At 37.6% G+C, this 20,099-nt stretch overlaps 1 protein-coding gene across 2 annotated transcripts in view; it reads left to right on the top strand.

Annotated features, from left to right (window-relative positions):
• The window catches only part of LOC112997447 (von Willebrand factor D and EGF domain-containing protein-like), a 186,053-nt gene that overhangs the window by 99,151 nt on the left and 66,803 nt on the right, over positions 1–20,099 (top strand). For both annotated transcript variants that reach the window (XM_026123472.2, XM_064514606.1), the window contains exons 12-17: positions 146–282; positions 1,369–1,530; positions 6,604–6,708; positions 9,458–9,572; positions 13,002–13,252; positions 14,474–14,693. In XM_026123472.2, coding sequence (XP_025979257.2) covers positions 146–282; positions 1,369–1,530; positions 6,604–6,708; positions 9,458–9,572; positions 13,002–13,252; positions 14,474–14,693 — 990 coding nt within the window. The remainder of the gene's footprint in view (positions 1–145; positions 283–1,368; positions 1,531–6,603; positions 6,709–9,457; positions 9,573–13,001; positions 13,253–14,473; positions 14,694–20,099) is intronic.

Raw genomic sequence — 20,099 nt, forward strand, 5'->3', positions numbered from 1 at the left:
GAGCAAGGAATATGGAGAAAAAGAATTAAAACAAAACAAACCCCCACTGTAAGAAAAGGAAACAACAACAACAATTCTGATAAAGCAGAATGGAATAGCATCCAAGTGGTATTCTCTAAAGCTCTGTATCCATCTCATCTTTCAGAGCACACTTTGGAAATCACAGGCTTAGAGAATGGGGGCCTCTGCGATATACGAGTCTCTGACTGTAGCAGGATCCGGGTGTTTGGCCTCGGCTTCAAAGATTCTCACAACCTGCACTGCAAGGTCACCAGATTAATTGTAAGCAACTTCCCATGGGTTCATAAAGTATTGATGATACAGTCAAACTTTGACATGTTGATACTAAAGTCTTCCACCCTGAACAGTACTGAATGCCATCATCTCTCATTGTCACAGCAGGGTACAAATACCTTTGAATCCCATTGCCAATACGTTTGCTATGAGCGAGGGGAGCTGAAGTGGCTCAGCCCTTTCCAGGATTGGTTCCTAGGAAATGCAAAGCTATGTATTCTTGCCAATTTTCTCTGTGGGGGTTTGTTTAACTCTTGTTTGGTTCAGCTACACTGTAGTCCAGTGAAGCCTGAAATCACAATATTATTTCTCATTTTGTGCATCTGGAATCTGCACGCTTGGTTGTTTTCCTAAACACATTTGAATGCTAAGTGTTACAGTTAAATATAAGGCTTCCTCAACACTGTTACTGAATCTCTTATCTGAATTTTCTTAGTCATAGTTCAATACTAAGTCAGAAGTTTTAATGAGTATTGAAATGATCTTGTTGGGTAACACTGTAATTGTATTATAAACTACTATACACAGGCAATTCTAAGATTTTTAATTATTTAGTGTAAGTATACTCAAATTTACAGTGTTGGATGCATCTCATAAATCTACTTCATAAAAGAAGTTCAGCTTGCATCTCGCTTACCATTATACGCTAATAAGACACAACTGAGATTTGCCTGCCATGTCCACTTAGGACTCGGTAGGCCCTGTATAAGCAGGGATGTTTTGTGCAGCTGATCCACATACATAGCAGACATCACCTGCATGGAACAACAAAATGTACAGCTGGCTGCAGAGCTCCAGTAGCAAACACAAAGCTGCTCCACAGTACTACCTTGTACCATCTTGGCTGCTCATCTTTAACACAAACTGTAGCTCTTCCTAAATCAATAGACCACTTGTATGCTTAAATGAGCACATCTTGCTCTTTACTGTACCTATAGAAACAGCATCTTTTTTTTAAAATAAACCATCTATAAATGCCTTATATTATTAATTAGAAATATAAACATATGTTGACTACTGGAATTTCTTTAAATGAGCCTTCAGTTTCTGTACTCTCCTTCTGTTTTACTGTAGCATCTCAATGGTGAATGGATATCAAGAGAGCAAGAAAGCACAAAAGGGGATTTTCTCAGCTCTAAGGCTGTTGACTGCCAGATTCCTCTTCTGAACATTACAGAGACGGAGGCTGTGCACTTTGTGGCTGGTGATGAGCCGCTCGCAAGATGGCAAGTGAAAGTAGGAATTTCTTATGTTTCTAAGAAATGATTTAGAAGTAGCAAATCAGTTGTCATGGTAAATTAAAATGCAAAGCACAATTTGCTTCCCTTCAGAATTGAAGATGCCCGTAGAAATACTTACGTTAATGTCATGCAGTAAAAAAAATCCTCTAAACCAAAACAATAGGAGTTAAAAACAGATGTCTTTATAGGCAATCTGAAAGTGCAAATTACAATCCCTTCTCCAGGTAATCGCCTGAGATTGATGCAGTTGGACTAATCAATTGCTAGTCATTAGTATTTCATTTCTAGGAACCCCAGTTCAAACTGCTGATTAGGTAACAAGTATAATCTTGCCTCTGCGGTTGCAGGGTGGACTCTTCTGCACATTAGAGGAGCAGTGCACTGACTGCTGTAATTGGCAGCGCTCCCTGAGTAGCTGGCACTGAGTGAGCAGAGTTGTCACAGCTACGGGCGAGAACGGCTACAGGAAAAAGCTTGTGTGGTACCTGCTCAGGCTGAGTGCTGCCTCTGCTGCATTTTAGCCCCTTTTGTTCAGAAAGTGATATTTACTTACTAAATATTTACAGGAAATCAGTGCCTCATTGAACCTGCTCCTGCTGCCCCTGGTCTCGCTCTCAGCCTGGATGGTTATTTTTCACAGATTGGTTGCTTTGTTAAGACTGAGATCATTCAAGCACTCTATAGCTGAGAAAAACATATTGCAGTTGTATAAAGACCGCAGATGTGCTTTGAAAACTGTAGCATGTAAAAAAGAAACATGTAAAACACTAACTTCACTCCAGTGTTACTGCCTATCCTGAAAACCTCAGCTGTTGGTAATACAGACCATACTGGTACACAGGTGCTGCCGTGTTGCACAGGGAAAACAAAAAGATGTTTGGTGATGCACACTTTCTATCCAGCGTATTTATTTAAAATAGATGGAGATTTGTATTTGAAGAGACCAGAATAAACTCTATGTGGGAGCACAGCCTGACTGTCTGCTGCCAGGGGGTGGATCTTGTACCTTCTGTACTGAGCAGGACCTGTCCAAGTAGACAGAGCCAAACCAGACGGGCAGTTCCTGTGGTTACGGTTGCCACCATTTCTCCAAGGAGATACTGAACACCCTGTCAGTCGTGAGACAAAATCCCACCTTGGGATGGAAGGATCTGAAGAACTGTTATGAGACAACCTTGAGTTTGCTGGCACAAGAGGACAGCTCTCAGTTGTGCATGTGCGCAGGGTCATTTTTCCGTGATAACTAGAATGAGCTACCTTGTAGCTAGCACATATTATGATTCATTTTGCTTTCAAGTGCCGGCTGTCAGCTCTGAGAAGGCCTGTACTGTTTCTTATTTTTTCATCTCAAAACATGTGTAGAATGTCTCTTTCCTTGCACTTAGTTCAAGGAAATCTCTGTGCTTGTAAGCCTTCTGCACCTTTCCTAGCCTTTGAACCCCATGGAAATATCTGCTTCATGGATACACAGCGAATACACAATTAAATCATCTGAGTTAGATGTAGCCAGCTGCATGCTAATCGTATTTCTCATACGGATAGTTTTGCTGAATGAACTGTGAAGGAAAAGCTCAGAATTCCATTTAGAAGGCATTTATTTATTTATTTAGTATTAGTGCCTCTTATTATGGTGGCACAGAGAACAAAATGATAGACTATTTCAAGACAAAAATGATTTGAAATCAATTCCACAAATATTCAAAATTTTGTGCTACAGAAAACTCCTAGTAAGACTTGCTTCGGTATTATCAATTGTCTTATATTAGTAGATACTTTTAAAAATGCAGCTAACATTTTTCCAAAACCAAAAATCAAAATAATTCTTTTTAAAAAAATCAGTGTTCAATATTTTCAGACTCTCTCCCCTCACCAAATCAAATTGCAGAGGAATCAGCAAAATTTCACATAAGCCTTTTTTCACTTTTTTTCACTGCCACAGTTTGGGGCGGGGGGGTCACAAGCTCTTCTTCTCAGTATCCTTTCATTTTATCTCCTCTTGAGCAAGCAGATTTTGCTCGTTCTTTCCATGACATACTGCTGAACATAGATAAGTAAGTACTGGGGCTACACCAGAGAGTTTGATATAATTAGATTAGATACCAAAATACAAAGTCCTACTCGGGCAGCAGATGACTTAGACTCTCTGTGCACAGATGCCTAGGTGAAAAGGTGAAAGAGCTTGGCAGGCACTTATCTAATTTGGGAAGCAGGTCTCTTGCTTATCCTCAATTCATTACCATTGCCTGTATTTGTCAAGAGTAGGAATAATATTTGCTAAAAAGTCAGTGAGGCAGAAACTGAATTTGAACTCAGCAAGTTTCTACAGCTTTCATTTTTCTTTCACAGACGTTCATACAAGTGAAATTGTATTTATATTATGAATGATACAAACAGCCAACATTGTTTCATGATGAATGAAATTTACTTCAGGCAGCAGTGACAGACTGTTCCTCAGTGTCTTGATTGCTTGTCCAGAAAAAACAGCTCTTTCTTTCCAGATGATGCATATGTTCAAACCATCAAGGCACAACTGTCAGTGGGTCTTGAGCTTTTAAGGCCAACTGACTTCTGAATAGAGGTTTGCTCATCTTAGGTCTGATCGCTGCTTTTGAAAATATTGTGCCACATCACTAAGGCAACTAATGGAAAAGCAATTAAAATAAAAATAAAACAATCTAATTCTAAAAAGACACCAAAGTGGAAGTCTCTAACAGTGTTTTGAAAAATTACAGTAACAAAAAATTGGAAAGAGAAATATTTCATTCACAATGCTCACTTGGAACAAAAAAATTAGTGCAATTTTATAACTCGTTATATTTTTCCTTGTTTATTCATTTCTTTAGCATTTATCCATTATTAGTGTACTAGTATTGAGAAAAAATTGGAAACTCTGATAAAAGAATGAAATCAAACGTATACTGCATTAACAATGACATGTTCCTAATAGAAATCTTGCTGCAGATCAGCACTCTCTTTCAATGAAGTGCAGGTTTCTGGGGTTTGGGTTTTAGGGATGTTTTTTTCTTCCTCTCCTCTGAAACTGGATGATAATTTCTTTACTTCTTTTAGAAGAGTTTTTCTATTTAGTATAACATATAACAGTAGAACACCTTGACTGAGTGTGATGTCCAGGAAAGAATTAGGCTTTTTCCTTAGAGCTATACCAATGACTTTTACTTCAACTTAAATTAATCCAAAGTAGTTATCTACTTTGGAATTTCAAATTATAAATATCCAGAAATATTATCTGTTTATCTACTCATATTTGTTTCTGCAGAAATGAATGCACTTAGCTAGTAGTGCATTTTGAACTGAGGACAATCACATGTGATATTGTGGGAGTATCTACTGTATTATGTTCCACGAGCTGTTATATTAGTCTTAGTGAGCTTATGCTAATTGATGCTTTTTATGGAATTTATTAAAGTAATTTTTATTCTATGCACTTCCAGTTAATCTTTGCTCAATTTTAACATACATTTACTCTTGCAGTGAACTGAAATAGTTTATTAATTGATCAAGAAACTTTATACCCTTTGACCCTGTTACTGATGAGGAAATCTAATTCTGATTCTCTTTCTGAGCTATGTCTATGCCAGTCTTTTGGTTTTAGCAAGCTTCTTAAACACTCTGGTTTCTGCCTTCTTTCCTATGGCTGTGGTTTCTGTGCTACCTGCCTGTCCATCATTCCCCCAGGTAACTTTTGCAAATATGATTCAAACTAGTGAGAGAGACTTAGATCTCAGAGATATTAAATTCTTACAAATGTCATGAAAACCAGAAGGGCTGAATTGCAGAGACTACTATTATCTTCCCTGTCAGAACTACAGTCCGTACTCTGCTTGGGGAGCTGCAGCCGGTGAGCGGCCAGCACGGGCACCAGCGCTACACGGGCAGCACTGCGTGGAGGCAGGCCGGCAAGGTGGGATGGCACCACCAAGAGAGGGGAGGAGAACAGGCTGAGGAGCATGGGCTGATCTGGGGATACTGCTCTGCAGAGGTGTACGGGAACTGAGGAAAAGTAGGGAGTTTGGGATTGTTTTTAAATAAGAGAACAGAAGGAGTATTGGACAAACCCAAGGCAACCCAGGCCTCATTAGATCTGCTGAACAGCTTCTTTGACTCTGAGAAGCTGAAACTTATAAAAGGGCTGTACTTTCTTACCAGTGCTTATCAGTGTTTACAGGATGGCTTTCAGGAATATTTTTGCATTAGAATGCTCCTTAACATTCACATATCTCATTTCAAGAGGTGTGACAATGCTTTCTCAAAGGTTAACACTTTTCCATACTTCTCTCGTATCCTTTCATTTTTATTGTAGAAAATTAAAATACAGACTTGTATTGCCCTGTCTCATTGTGTAAGAATCATATATTTTAAAAGGCATTTTTAAGGCCTTAATTCTAGATGAAGACATTCTAACTTACAGAAAAGTGGAAGCTGGGACTGGAAGGTGGCTTGTTCTTCCAGTCTACCCTCCTGTGGAAACAGAACTTTTGCTGTCTAGTTTTACCCTTGGTAGTATTTTTTGAGGCTTGTTTAAAACCACCTAAATAAATGCATTCTCTTTTTTTCTTCAAGGAAGAAAAAGCTAACTGCTTTATTATTATTAGGAAAGTGGTCCTGACTTTCTGCTAAAAGTCTTAATTTCATGTCACAACTGGAAAGACCTCCTCGTAGAACTCGACTACCTGTGCTGTCTCCATAAGGGCATCTGTGTGACACACACATTTGGTTATGGCGCACATGGTCCCAGGCACCATGCACTATTGAAACACACACTGATTTTGTCTACTGAAAATGTTTTTAAATTGAGACTATTCAACAAACCTAACTGCAATCAGAAAAACTGAATGTCAGCTGAGCCAAAAGATCTTTTGGTTATTCATGAATAGTTTCCAGTTTGGAACATTAAGCAATTTGTTAGCTTGCAGTCAAGCAACTCACATGCAGTTTATCTTGCTGGCAGGCATCCAGTGCAAGGGTGCAATGGTATATACTCCAAAATGAGCAGACAGTCTCCATATGGAACATTATTACTTATAAGGATGATTTTTGTATCATTTAGATCACTAATGATGGCTTCCAGTACAGTAATTCCAAAGTTCTGACCCTGTATGATGCAGTCTGCCAGGCCTGTGAATTCCATCCAACTGGACTTTGTAAATTAAAGGTAATTGAAAGAACATAAAGGTTTAATATGGATCATTCATCTCTTCCTTAGCCCTCTACCTTCCTTTGATGTACTGTGTGTAGTACCTATTTCAGAAGAGGAAAATCTATTTCATAGGTCAGCTGCACGATTTAATACTTTTCTCTCTTTCACAATTTCCTCTCTGCATTTTTTCATTATTATTATTTCTGTGTGGCATGAATACCTGATAAAGTATGCTTTATGATGGATTTTTATCAGACTGACATTTCCAGGAAGAACACGGTATTTATACTTGAAAATATTAATGGAAGTAAACAGGAGTGAGGATTCTCCCCTGAAAGGTAGCTTATCTTCACTTTTGAAGTGTCTCTGCTAGTAAGCTACTTTACCTTTCAGTGAATTCTTAGTCTGTTTGAAGGAAGCACTGTCATGGTAAGGTGCATCATTTGTATACCCATTTCCTGCCTTAGCAAGAGGTATACTAAGACACATGCTATACAACTTCTGTCATGTGAAAATACTCTTGAGGCCATAGAAACATTCCTGTTTACATTAAATACTGCTAATTACAAATCCATAGTACTGTGACAGTTTCAATGCTGTAATCAAAGTCTAATGCTACATTTTAAACTGCCAACATGCTAATAAGTGCCTGGATAACACTGTATCTCTATGTTTCCCTCTATACTCTAAAAAATGACTTATTAATGTAACATCCCCTTATCCTAAAAACCTCCTCTTATTTTCTAGAGGACTGCATTAGACAACTTTACTATTTTTCAGTGGGGTTTACAGCACACTTTTAGCAGCTATTGGGTGAAAACACTTTAATGCCCCATTCCTGCTTTTCTATCCTGAGGCACATACGAATAGAGAGCACCACTTTTCTTTTTTATAAAATAAATATTTCTCATGTATATCTAACTCATTTGCCCCACTGTCTTCATTAATACTAACAGGAAAAAATAGTTTTCAAAGTTGCACTGACTGCAGCAACTTACAGTTACCAAAATAAAATGAAAATTCACATTTTTTCAAGTAAATCAGTGAACAGAAATTATTCCATAGGCCCAAATGAGGGCAAAAACACTTAAATTTCAGATTAAAATAACTGTGTCAGAACTATTTAGATTAAAGCTAATATTTTTTTTTGTCTAAGGCTTTCTTTATTCTTATATTTTTGAAACTCAGAAACATATATGTTTTCTCACTATGCTGGTGTTCTCTAGGGATTATAATAATTTCTACTCTAAGATGCTTCAAGGGACTATTTGAAGTAGGCTTCCAATTGCATCAAACCACATTCTAATTACCCCTCTTATAACATTACTTTGTAATACCTAAATTGCTTTCAGAAAAGGTGTTTCAATTAAGGGACATTTTATATCAGGCTATTTCACATTTTGTGTTTCTCTTTTATGGAGCCCATTCTCTACCACATTATCACATCAGAAAACAGCATCTTTCTTCATCAGAACCAAGCCTAGTTGCTTTGAAGACAACAATGTAATAAAATCTAATTAACATCCAGATTTTAATGTTGAAGATCTGTGGTGTCCTATCATTTGGGGGCAATTACAAAGTCCTTTTTGTTTCTTTACCTTACCCAGTACTCTTAAGATGCTATAATTTAAAATATTACGTACTATACATTGCAAAAGAAGCTTGAGAAACTAATAAAGCACTACTTAGAAACCACAAGACTCAGTACACAAGCCAGTCTCAGGAAAACCTTTTGGGCTTCAGTGGGATCAAGCAAGCAGAAGGAAGCCTTTTGCCTAGGCTGGGAGTCTGTGAATATCTGCGGTCAGATGTTTGATTACAGCACAGGTAGGTAGGTTTGTGCTAATTTTAGTATAGCTATTTTATCTACCAATAGTAGAGCAACTCAAGCAATCTGATATTTCAAAGGAGCTGTATGAGCTCTCCAGTGGTTGTGGGATTTCACTTCTAAGCAATGTCTATTCAAAGGAGGGAAAAGGCAAGATGACTTTAGGCCCCAGTAGCTTCTCTCTCCTGCTGTCCCACTAGAGCAGAGACATCCCCTGCCTTCCTAGAAGAGTTCCACATTTTTCGGCAAGCTGCAACGCCAGATGAAGTCCCATCTACATGTGTGCCCCAACACAGGCTACAAGAGAAAGACATAATTCTCCCACGGCACCATCAATATGTTTAGCCATTGTTCATAATAATCTTATGGAAGCCTAAAATCAAATACGGTTCTTTATTCTTTTTTATCTCACTGCTTTTTTTGTATTTTTAAGAACATCCAGCAATAATTTCGCTACAGGGAGAGAATTTCAAAATTTCAAATGGAGTTTTTAGCCAATCTCAATTTCTGTTAATCTCATGAAGCTTACTTCTGAGTGCTACCAGCTGTGACTACTAATATGAGTTAGATACAAATACAAATACAAATACAGCTGGTAGTAATAATCACATACACTGCGCAAGTGTCGAAAAAAATCACGTTCTTTCGCATAGCGACAAGCAATACTCTAAGTTGCCGATAAAACATTCATAGCTACAAGGATCTCACACTGAAACTGGAAAATTCTTACATTTCACCAATGTGACGTCTTTCCTCTCTTGTTTTCTCCCTGTAGGGAGAAAGTGCTAGCATTTAAATTGCTACTATTTCATTGTTTCAAGAGACAAGCGTGTTCTTGCTTATCTCCAGCAATTATTAACTGCTAATTTCTTATCTTTCTTATTTCTTTTTTCCTTGCCTCCACCTCCCACCCATTTTTATTTCCTTTTTTGGCAGGAAAATACTTGTAATATAGATGGACTGTGCTATGGTGAAAGAGAGTCAAGCCCTACCAGTCCTTGTCTTCTCTGTGAACCTGACATTTCTAAGTTCGCCTGGTCTATTAATGAAAGTAAGACACCTTTTCTAAGATTTGGAAGCACTTAGCTGGAAATTTAGTACTCAGTCTGTGAAATACACAGTTCCTTCATGCAGCTACCATGGGCCTATCCTACACAGTGTGTGTGGACTGTTGCCGGTGGGAATAATTGGGTGCACCAGAAATATAGACTGAACAGAAGGAAGAAGTACTGCACTGTGTGCACTATGAGCCTGGGCACATATCTTGTTCTGGCTGAAACCTGGCAAACTTCAAATTAATAAAACCAAAGTAACACCCTGAAATGAAATTTTTGACATGCCAATGCCCCATGCAGTGCCCATATCTGTCAGCTAAAGTTTGATGGACCCTAAATACATCTGTGACCACATTGCAGGTACAAATCTTTAAGGGAACAATTTGTGGAAAACACTGCTTTTAAAAAACTAATGTATATTTTTGGTATCTGAAAGAACTGTTTTCTTTCCCTGAGCCAAATTCTAAGACGTGCTACATAAAAGGCCTTGGCTTGGCAGGGTGTCCAAGTGATAGGAATCAGCCAGTCCTTCCTTTCATTCCTACAAAACCTAAAGGATCATTCTGTAGCCCTTCCTGAAACGAGTTGTGGAGAAGGCTGCCTTTTGAAGTACCTCCTGATTGCTAAGGCCATAAGCAAACCTCTTTTATGGCTACATCCCCAATGTAAACAACAACCATTATTTACAGCGTGTTTTACAGATAATCCATGTTTCTAGCAGCATTGCCTTCGCAGTGCACCTCTCCACATACATAAGCACATTTATATCTGGTCAGCATAAAGATTATAATACTGCTTTTATGTAAATTCATGTGTTGGTTCTCTGTCCTTTTAGGTTCTGTAAATAGAAGTAAATTACAGAGAGGTACAGAGGGAATGACAGGACCTGTTTGCTTTGCTGTTCACAATTTTATATTCCTTTAGAGTGACTAGGTCAGCAGGACCCTTCTGGAAGGAGAGCAAGACTGCTCTTTTCCTTGGGGAAAAACTGGGAATGCTCAGGGACAGAGGCTTTTAGAGAGTGCAATGTATAGGTGAAGAAACAGCAAGAGAGCTGTAACACAGTGGCTGGAGTCTACAGCTCAAGTAGAGACATTGCCGAGAGAAGCAGTGTGCAGACACACCCAGTCTTAGAGGTGATAGAAAGACACTTCAGAAGGACCAGAAAGCACCCATAAGACCGTTGTCGGCAACGCACGAACTCATAAGTTGCCTGAAACCAAGCTGTGAAACAGCGACACAATGGGAAGGAAGAGCGCTGTTCATGAGTCCTTTTTATTTCCGTTCTGACCTAGTCATTTTGAAATTTTTTTATTTAAAACATAAATCTCTAGTTTATGTCCTAAAAAATCTATCTTTCAGAATTTAAAACCCACTGACAGAAAAAGGTGTAGGCAGATTCATCGTAAGTTTTGGTCAGCTAAGAATACCATTTCATTTTATTTGGATGAGTAGTTAAAATGTCTAAGGGTAAGCCAGTCCTGAAGAGCTTGAGTGCCTAAAAGTATCTCTTTTTTCCCCCAAAGATATAATCTAGTTTAATGAGAGATTTCATCTCTAACTCACAAACCTTGCCTCCTTTCTATCCTTGTATTGTATTGGCCACAGCAGTATTACCTCTAGGGATGAGCTGATCCTGATTGTTATACAGACAGACTTGTTACTAATACTGAGACAGTTTCAGAAAATGACTTAGAAGGCAAAAACTGTATTTTGTTTGAAATTCCATAAGGCTAGAAATTATTTAGGAAATGTGGAACAAATCATGGTTCACATTTCAACAATTTCAAAATTAAAAATACCAAAATGAAAGACTTGTCAGACTTGTTTTCAAAATTGTGAAAACCTTTTAAAAAGTAGTGCAATAATTGTGAGTATATACATATTCACTGAATGCAAGGGATGCCTCAGTGTAATTAAAAGCACTCTTGTTCACAGACTGCTTTAAGAGCTTCTCATTTTATGTTCTTTTGTGCCTGTAACTTCTTGTAATCCTCCATCCAGTTAACACCTTTGCATTTATCTGTAAATGCATGCCCATTGAATACTTCATTGATTACTTTTGGCACAATCTTTATGGGCTCCACGGTTTGAGTGTTTGTGAAGTAAGAGGTAAATTAATAGATGGAAGCGTTCAGCAGTTATGCTATGACAATCTGCTGGACAAGCAGTTTCGAAAGCTCTGATAGCAGAGCAGCAATGAGTAGAGAGACACATTTAAATAACTGCATAATGTGAGACAAGCTGTTGAAAGCAAAACCTGAGAAGTGGATATGCATGCACAAAAAACCTGTTAATAACGACTTCCCAAAAGCATAATGCAAAGACACAGTAGTCTTTATGAGAACACATATATTCCTCATAGTTTTAGAGTACGGCTTGAAATCAATTCTCGGAAGTAGAAATGTTCAAGTTAAACAAAACTATGGATGGATTACATTCTGTGAGAGCATTCCTTTAAATATCAATACAGGTTAATTTGTACTGATGGTTAAAGAACGGAAAGATGGCTTGAGACTGAACATGCTTAAGTCATTGAGATGAAATTCCAGCCCTGCACAGAGCTGCTATCTCCTCAGGGTACTCAGCTGATCTTTCTTTGCCTTGATTTCCAATTATAAAATGTAATACTTCTCCACCTTGTCTTCCTTACCTATTTACATTGTAAGTATCTTCAGGCAGCATTTGTCTTTACTATAAAATAGCCAAGTACAATTGGGCTTTCATTTTCATTAAGGAAATACTGAATATTAACAACAACAACACTAAGAATAACAATGACAATAGCGACAGGATATATACTACAATCCCTGCATCATTGATGTACCTGTACTGGCATTGAGAAGATCTTTATTCCTCAATTGTCTGACTGATTTTAAACTGCTCAGGCTTAGCTACTACTCATGTAATGGTATTAGAGTCTACTCAACGGAATAGTTGCATAACTTACTTTTTTTCCCCTGAGTTGCCCACCCAATTCATTTGTCATTCATCATTTTGAGAATTAGTTTACTTACTTTTAGATAGACAGATAAATAGATAAAGTGGTAGATAGAGTAAATTTACACATGTAACTATTAGCGATATACAGTAGTTAATGTTTTAGTAAGAACTGGGGAAGGCAGACTAGTGGGAGGTTATGGAAGTCATGTCCGATCTGCTGTGTATCAGAAACAAATCAAAAGTAATCAAAGTGCACTACGGGAGAGAAGTTCAGTATGGGAGATGAGAAAAATAGGAGGAAGAAACTATAGTTTCTGGTAAAGCTGTTTGCTGCCTCTAACATCTAAATAACTTCCTCCATCAGTCTCATGATATTTCTGTACCTTTTTCATTAAGAACACTCCCACAAAGACCTCTATGGTCAATGTTTACATGGGAGAAACTTGACTTTATGTAATCATGGTTTTGTTTCTGCTGTTTAGACAACCTGCCTCCTGTGCTCCAAGCTCCCTCCAGCCAGCTGCTGACGTTTATTGGTGAGAATTTTGTTTACCAGCTAATGGCAGTGGATCCAGAAGGGTCAGCTGTACTATTCATCTTAGAGGCTGGGCCACAGGATACCAGGCTCTCTCCTGCTGGCCTTCTCATCTGGAAAGTTGATTCAGAAGAAATGCAGACCTTTGAATTCACTGTGTCAGATGAATGCAATGCACAGAGCAGATACTCTATTGAGGTAAGGAAATGAACACTTAAAACAAAAAACAAAAAAAAATCTTTATCATGTCACCGCTTTAGGGTAATTGTCATTATAGTTAATAATTCATTACTGTCTTAAAAACTAAGACTTCGGCTATTTCCTTATAAGTGTATATTACCCAGCGCAGCAATAATAATCAATCAATGGAATAAATATCTCTGAGAACATAGAAACTATATATGCAATGAACAAGAGAGAGTGCTATTGATTGCTGTTTGAAAGAACACTCTTGCAGAACCTGTTAATGGTTCATTAATCTGCTTTAAAATTCACATTCTGCTTTTGGATTGTAGGAAAAAGCATATAACATAAAAAAACAAGTTTTAGCTATAAAGGGAGATTATAACTCATTCTCAACGATATTTTTAGAGGGTGCCTTGCTCTTATGTCATTACTCCACAGTTTAAGTTTCTTGGCAGAGCCTGTGCATTGCTTTGTCTTTATTGTATAGCCTACTATTAATCCCGTGATAGCATGAGCTAATAAAGTGGGATGCAGTCTCTTGACCCAAGAGCATTTTTGTGAGGAAAAGTATTTTTTGCTAACGATTCAGATCTTTACTCATTCAAACAACTGTCATCAAGAATACCAATCTGCTGAAACCACACAGCAAAGGAGAAACCGGAGTCTAGATATGATTATAATAGAAATATGCTAGATCTATGTTTAATGAGATGCAATAATGCAGATATTCAAATCTGTGGAAATGCTGTCCTTGTTAACAGGTAACATAACTATAGACCCCTTTTCCTCGAAATAGAGACTAGCTAAGGAATGCCACAGTCATGTTCCTGCCTGGGAGCCATCTGTAATGGCAAAAACAGTAAGGAGGGTATGCAGGCAAGCACAGAGAAAAGATTTCTCATTTCTTCTTTGAAGAATAAAGAACAAATCCTGCCCTCAGACGCCGTGTAGCAACTGCTGTTATAGCAAATAGGATTTTTTTTCTTGTAAGAAGTTAGAATGTGCCCATAAACAATAAAAAGAAATCCCTTTAAAGTCAAGCTTTCAGTCATATAAGTATGCTGAGTGTGAGATCATCTATCTAGACAAAGGAAATTGGTTAGAAGTAAGTTTTCATAATACTGTATAACATATTTGCACTGTAAATCTGTCCTTTCCTAAAGGGTAACAAAGTAACTCTCAACGGCGATTATTCAGAAGAATCTTATCATGACTCCCTTTTGCCCTCCTCAGGTTCTAGTGAAGCCTTGCAGCTGCATCAATGGGGGAACGTGTGTTACCAATATCAAATTCCCTCCAGGCCTTGGTGAATATCTGTGCTTATGTCCAAATGGATTTGATGGAGAATTTTGCCAGGAAGATATTAATGACTGCAAATCAAACCCCTGTGGAAGTGGAATGTGTGTGGACAGTGTGGACAGCTACATTTGTAAATGTCCCCCTGGTTTGGAAGGTAGCACATCATTCTTTTCATCTTTAATTTAACCAGAGATTGTGCTTCAGGTTTTTTAGACCACAACCATCTGTCAAACAGGCTATATATGCTTCCCCTTCTGCTCCCATGCCTTAGCTTTAAACAGAGGGAGAATGTGCAAAAACAGCTATTTAACTATCCATGCTCATGGAAGAAAAATTGACCTAGGGCCCTATGATCCTGAAATGATCATTCAAGGATGCTATGAACCACTCTGTCAGTTTCTGCCTGCTGATTTCCCAGTTGCTCACCCATGAGATGAGCCAGGGGAAAACTGAGTAGAAGAGGAAAGAGGGAAGTTCCAGGATACTTTTGCACTCCAACAGATTTTACTAAACTGAGCCAAGGAACCAAATTGTAAACGAATGATTTTTCTAGGTATAGGAAGGAGAAGTAGATATGGAAAATGTGTAAAAATAAATTGTTTTTTTAGTCCTAGCTGAATCTTCATTAAGTTTAAGCTTTAGAAAAGCACAAGCCCATTGAGCTGTCAGACACATTGCTGGAACAAAGTCTAACCTTTCAAACTTCTCAAGGCTGATCACAATATTGTTTTAAGAGGTGCAGGGAAGAGGGATGATCACGGCAACAAAAGATTTGTCGAGGAGTGCAGAATGAAAAGCAAGAGGAAGAAGGGTTAGAGAACAAAATGCAGTGAAGACAAAAGAGGTGGATGCAAAGCATATGGTATAATCAAAAATGGAGTAAAAACTGGAAACTTCGAGAGAAAGAGATTGCATGCAACCTTCATGCAATTTATATTATCAGTGCGTGTGAGCAGCTTAGCTCACAGTTCCCAATATCAATGTCTATGTTGGGCTATGATTACTTCATCAGACTTCATCTGCTGAAGACTGCCTAAGTATGCTCCTAACTGTTTATAGCTTTTCAATCCAGTTGCCAGGTGGCTGCCTGATCACCTTGAATGATGGATCCATCCTGCCAATCACTGATACGACATTTTCATTTGAAGCAATTATGTTTCACTGGTATAGCAATCTATTCAGGGGTCCCCTACTGTTAATGGTAAGCCAGAAATTTGTATGTATGTCAAGTGGGGGCAAAAATGGAAGGAAGGCAAAGACCAGCTTTACACTTAGTCTGAGTTTGACATTACATCCAGCATGTGTCCTTATTCCTTCCTCTGCCTTTCTGCCAGGGCTGCTAACATCACTGCCACTTAAAAGAAATGCCATTCATTCACACAGGCCACTGAACAGTCACTAGAAAGTAACAACATTGTGTTACTATCCATTCATGTCAGATTCAAATCAGTCTCCCCAGAGGAAAAGGTGCTAACTGAAACTGGGTTGAAATATATCTCGGATCAGAATCATTTCAAAATAACAGTTAAGAAAAAAACATAAAACTCAATACCTTAAGTTGAGCTCATATTTCAGTACTTGAACCTATTGAAAAAGCCCACATATGAAAGCACACATGAATTCATGAGACCCATAAAGTTTGCTGCTGTACAGTGCTATAGCTTTGGAAAAGCAAGTAGATATCACATCAGATGCACAGAATTATTACTACATATACTGTATATATGCAAGAACCTCCATTTTAAACAAAAAAAAAAAGAACTGCTTTTACTCAATGGGCTTATATAGGAAAAAAAATAGCCTTTCTCTCCTTCAACAATTCCTGAAACCTTTTTTGTTTGCTTCTGTCACATGGGATCACTCATTCAGATTTCATTACCCGTAGAATTCCAGCAGAAACTAAATGAAAAAATGACTGAAAATTGGGAATTCAGAAACATGGTCCAAAAGATCTACATAATTCCTAGATGGTATAGACTCCCGGTAATGCTACAACACAACAAAAGTGTGCTAGTATCCAGAGTGTGTATATGCCACAAGAGTTTCTAATGATCCAGAAATATTGAAGCCTAAGCATGAAGACTAAACTTAGAAACAGAACGTTGGATCAAAATATAAAAATCACAAAAAAAAACTTATGTAAAATGTCATTGTCTTGAATTCCCCAGAATTAATATTCCTATGAGAACAGGGAAATGTGGGAAACTTTCAGGGTGTATTCGATTAAACACTTGGACAATGGGGAAGGATTCTTCATTGCCTACAAGGAGATAGATTAAATGAACAGAAAGCAATATAATTCCATGGGTTAATATCTTCTGTGGATCTGCTATTGTTGCTTGATCTTCCCCATTGGCTTCACACTGCTGCCTTTTTCTCACTTTCTGCAGTACTGCATATAGACAGAATGAAATCAAGCTCTATTCTTCCACATAAAACGTCTGCCATAATTACAATGCATTGTTTACAAATTCACATGGAGCTTTTTCAGAAACGTGGTTCTCATTCTTAAAAAAAACAGTAAAGAATGAAATATCCAACACATAAAAATAACAAATTTGAAAGTAATGTACAGCTACAATATGACTCTGAAGATAAGGGTATAGGATACCTTGATGACCCAAGAAAAACTAGATTTTCCTGAACCCTTTATTTCTTGTCAATTTAAGTAAACGTGTATTGTTTTTGCTCTGCTTCCCTGGTCCAAAATACTAAAATACAAAAAAACAAAATAAACAACAACAAAATAAAGATATGATTGACTGAAACAGGAATACATCTCAAAGTTTTAATAGAGGGTGAAAAATTATAAGCAAGTGGAGCTGAAAGCCAGCTGGGAGGTAGATGATTTTACTTCAGGGCAGGTTCTGTGACAACAATAAAAGCTCATCCTTGATGTTGTGTTTATGTCTCAATTCCCCAGAAAACCATCAATAATCTAATGAGAAGGCAATGCTATACTGCTCAAGTGACAACACCATTTCAACATCAAGTCTTTACAAATGGTAGTGAACAGGTAGTAGGAAAAAAAAAAACATTAACTTTTCTGAGAGCTTCCCAAACACCATTTCAAGAGAAGCACAGGGAACACAAAGTGTTGCTAAATAGTAGCAATTCAAATGCATTGTGTATCTCAGGGAATAGAAGTATATAACGTAGGAATGGGAACAATGCAGGGACAAAAGCCATTGGAAAATCTAAAAGAAGAATGACTCCAGAATTATTAATACTTCGAATTTCTGTAAAGACTTCTACATGTTTATCTCATTGTGTGTTCAAAGCTTCATTCATTTTGCTTCAACACTATTAATGAGAATTTCTATTGTTTCTTCTTTATGGCCACTGAAAGCAAGAATACCATCTGCTTGAAAACAGAACCCATCCTTGAAAACCATATCTTAATCACAAAACCATTCTTTTTTTCACCATGGATTATTAATATAAAATTATGGGGAAAAAAAGGAAGGGGCTATAAATTCTTGTTACTTTTCAGGAAACTGAACAAATGAAGGTTTGCTCATAGTATATAACAACCACAGAATTCTTCAGTGAGATTCAAACTTAGGTACTGTTCGTTTTAGAGTCAACTTAATGTGAACACAGTCAAAAAGTTGTTTTCTACATCTGCAGGTGGTCAGTTCCTCTCTAGGCATAAAAGGACTTTATCTTCTCAGCCAATTTCCCATGTAGGGACAGGGAAATAGAGCTGGCACAGAAACAGATGTTTCAACCTAGAAACCTGAAGATCTTTTTTTCTTATTATTTTTATTTGTATTGTAGCAGTGCCAAGAGAATTGAGACTCCCTTGTGTTGCAGTGCACTGGAGGTCATGCAAACATAATAATTCACACTTCTTGTTGCAGACAGTTTTCTGTCCATTTCTGCTGCTTCTTCAGCATCCTTTAGCCTAGTTTCAGACTTTCCAAGCACTTGTCCTCAGCCTCTGCTGGATTACCATTATGCCAAAATTGATCAGATATTGTTTTAAATCAAATCTCTTCAAGACTGAAATTAAGTGCTTATATAGTTCCACCTTTACGTTACAAAATTCAGATGACTGGATTTTTTTTATTCAGCTTGATATTTATGATGTTCCTTTGCCTTTTGTAGTTCTCTCATCTTTGAGATTTTAAAGACAGACCCCTGTAAAATAAAGAGTGCGTAGGAGGGAGGAGAGGGGAGTGAGGGGGAAGTGGCTGTTGTTACTCAAACAAGAAATTTCATTCCTACTTTCACTGTCTGTGGTATCATGTTTAGTCTTTATATAATACTCAGAGAAAGAAAATAACTACTAATCTAAACATAGGGTAATTCATATAATATTTTCCATAATGTGATGTCTATTGATTTCCCAGTGTGTCATCAGAAAACTGTATCAGAGAGAAGCAGTCTGATGGTATAAATGTGCTAATTAAATTATACAATGGAACCAATAACCCAAAAGTGTAACAAGTGGAAAAAAAGTAGGATAATCCCCACAATACTAACTGATATTTAACTTACATGAAACAAGAAGGGACGCTTCCCTAAGTAAGAGGAATGTGTAACCAGAACAACCTAGCTTGAGATGGCACCTGAAAAGGGTCACAGTTTTTGTTCTTCTGTTCTTTTTCCACAAGAAAAAATTGGTGTTAGAGGGTGAAGACACTAGCTTTTTTAGGCAGCTTAATCAGGAGAGACTTCATTTTGAGTTTCTTACATGGAGACACTATTTTAACCTGAAAGGACAAGCGGAAGCTATCTGAGATGCTGAAGCAGTGAAAGAAGATTATGCTATAGAAGATGAATAATTATCGTCTGTTTTCATCATTCTGTAATTCATTCCACTAAGATAAATCTCTGTTTTGAAGAAAAAATATTCTTTTATCCCTAAATTTTCTTTTATGATAAGGCAGAATGTCTGCTATGCAACAAGTCATTCCATCCCTGCCTTAAGTTATGCCTTGAGACAGGTGCCTGGACTCACCAGCAAGTGTCCCAGTCTGCTCATGTATTCCTGCAAGGGACAAAGGCCATGCCTTAATAGAAGTGGTATGGGCTAGTTTAAGAACTGCTATCAGGACTGCATATTCTGGTAATCAGCAATAGCCAAGCAAGTTTCTCAAATGCACACAGACAGCAGCAGGCATATCTAAAGCCTGAGGGAGTATTTAACGATACTATATTTGATTGCTGTAGATTATTTGCTGTTCATATAGTCATTTTAACTTTTGGGCAGTTTGCCCTAAGGTATCCATATCATCCAGAGTTGTAAGTTTGAATATCAGCTACCTCAAGGAATTTTTTAAAAGCCTATTTCCAGTATCAGTATATGCGCAGACGCATTGTTTTGGGTTCAAATTTTATAGCAGCTTATCTTTTGAACACAAGCACTGTGGATTAAAGGTATTCTCAGAATGGCTCTCCAAATTTTGATTTTAAACAGGAAAACCTTACTTTTATGAATCTGATTATTCTGTAAAATTTACCTCTAGCCAGACTATCAGGTTGGTATACAAAAAACTGTTAGTAATGTGAGGTTCACAAAGAAATGAGAAGCACAATATGTCAGTACACGGCT

The sequence above is a fragment of the Dromaius novaehollandiae genome, chromosome 7 (assembly GCF_036370855.1).
Source record: "Dromaius novaehollandiae isolate bDroNov1 chromosome 7, bDroNov1.hap1, whole genome shotgun sequence".
Lineage (NCBI taxonomy): Eukaryota > Metazoa > Chordata > Aves > Casuariiformes > Dromaiidae > Dromaius > Dromaius novaehollandiae.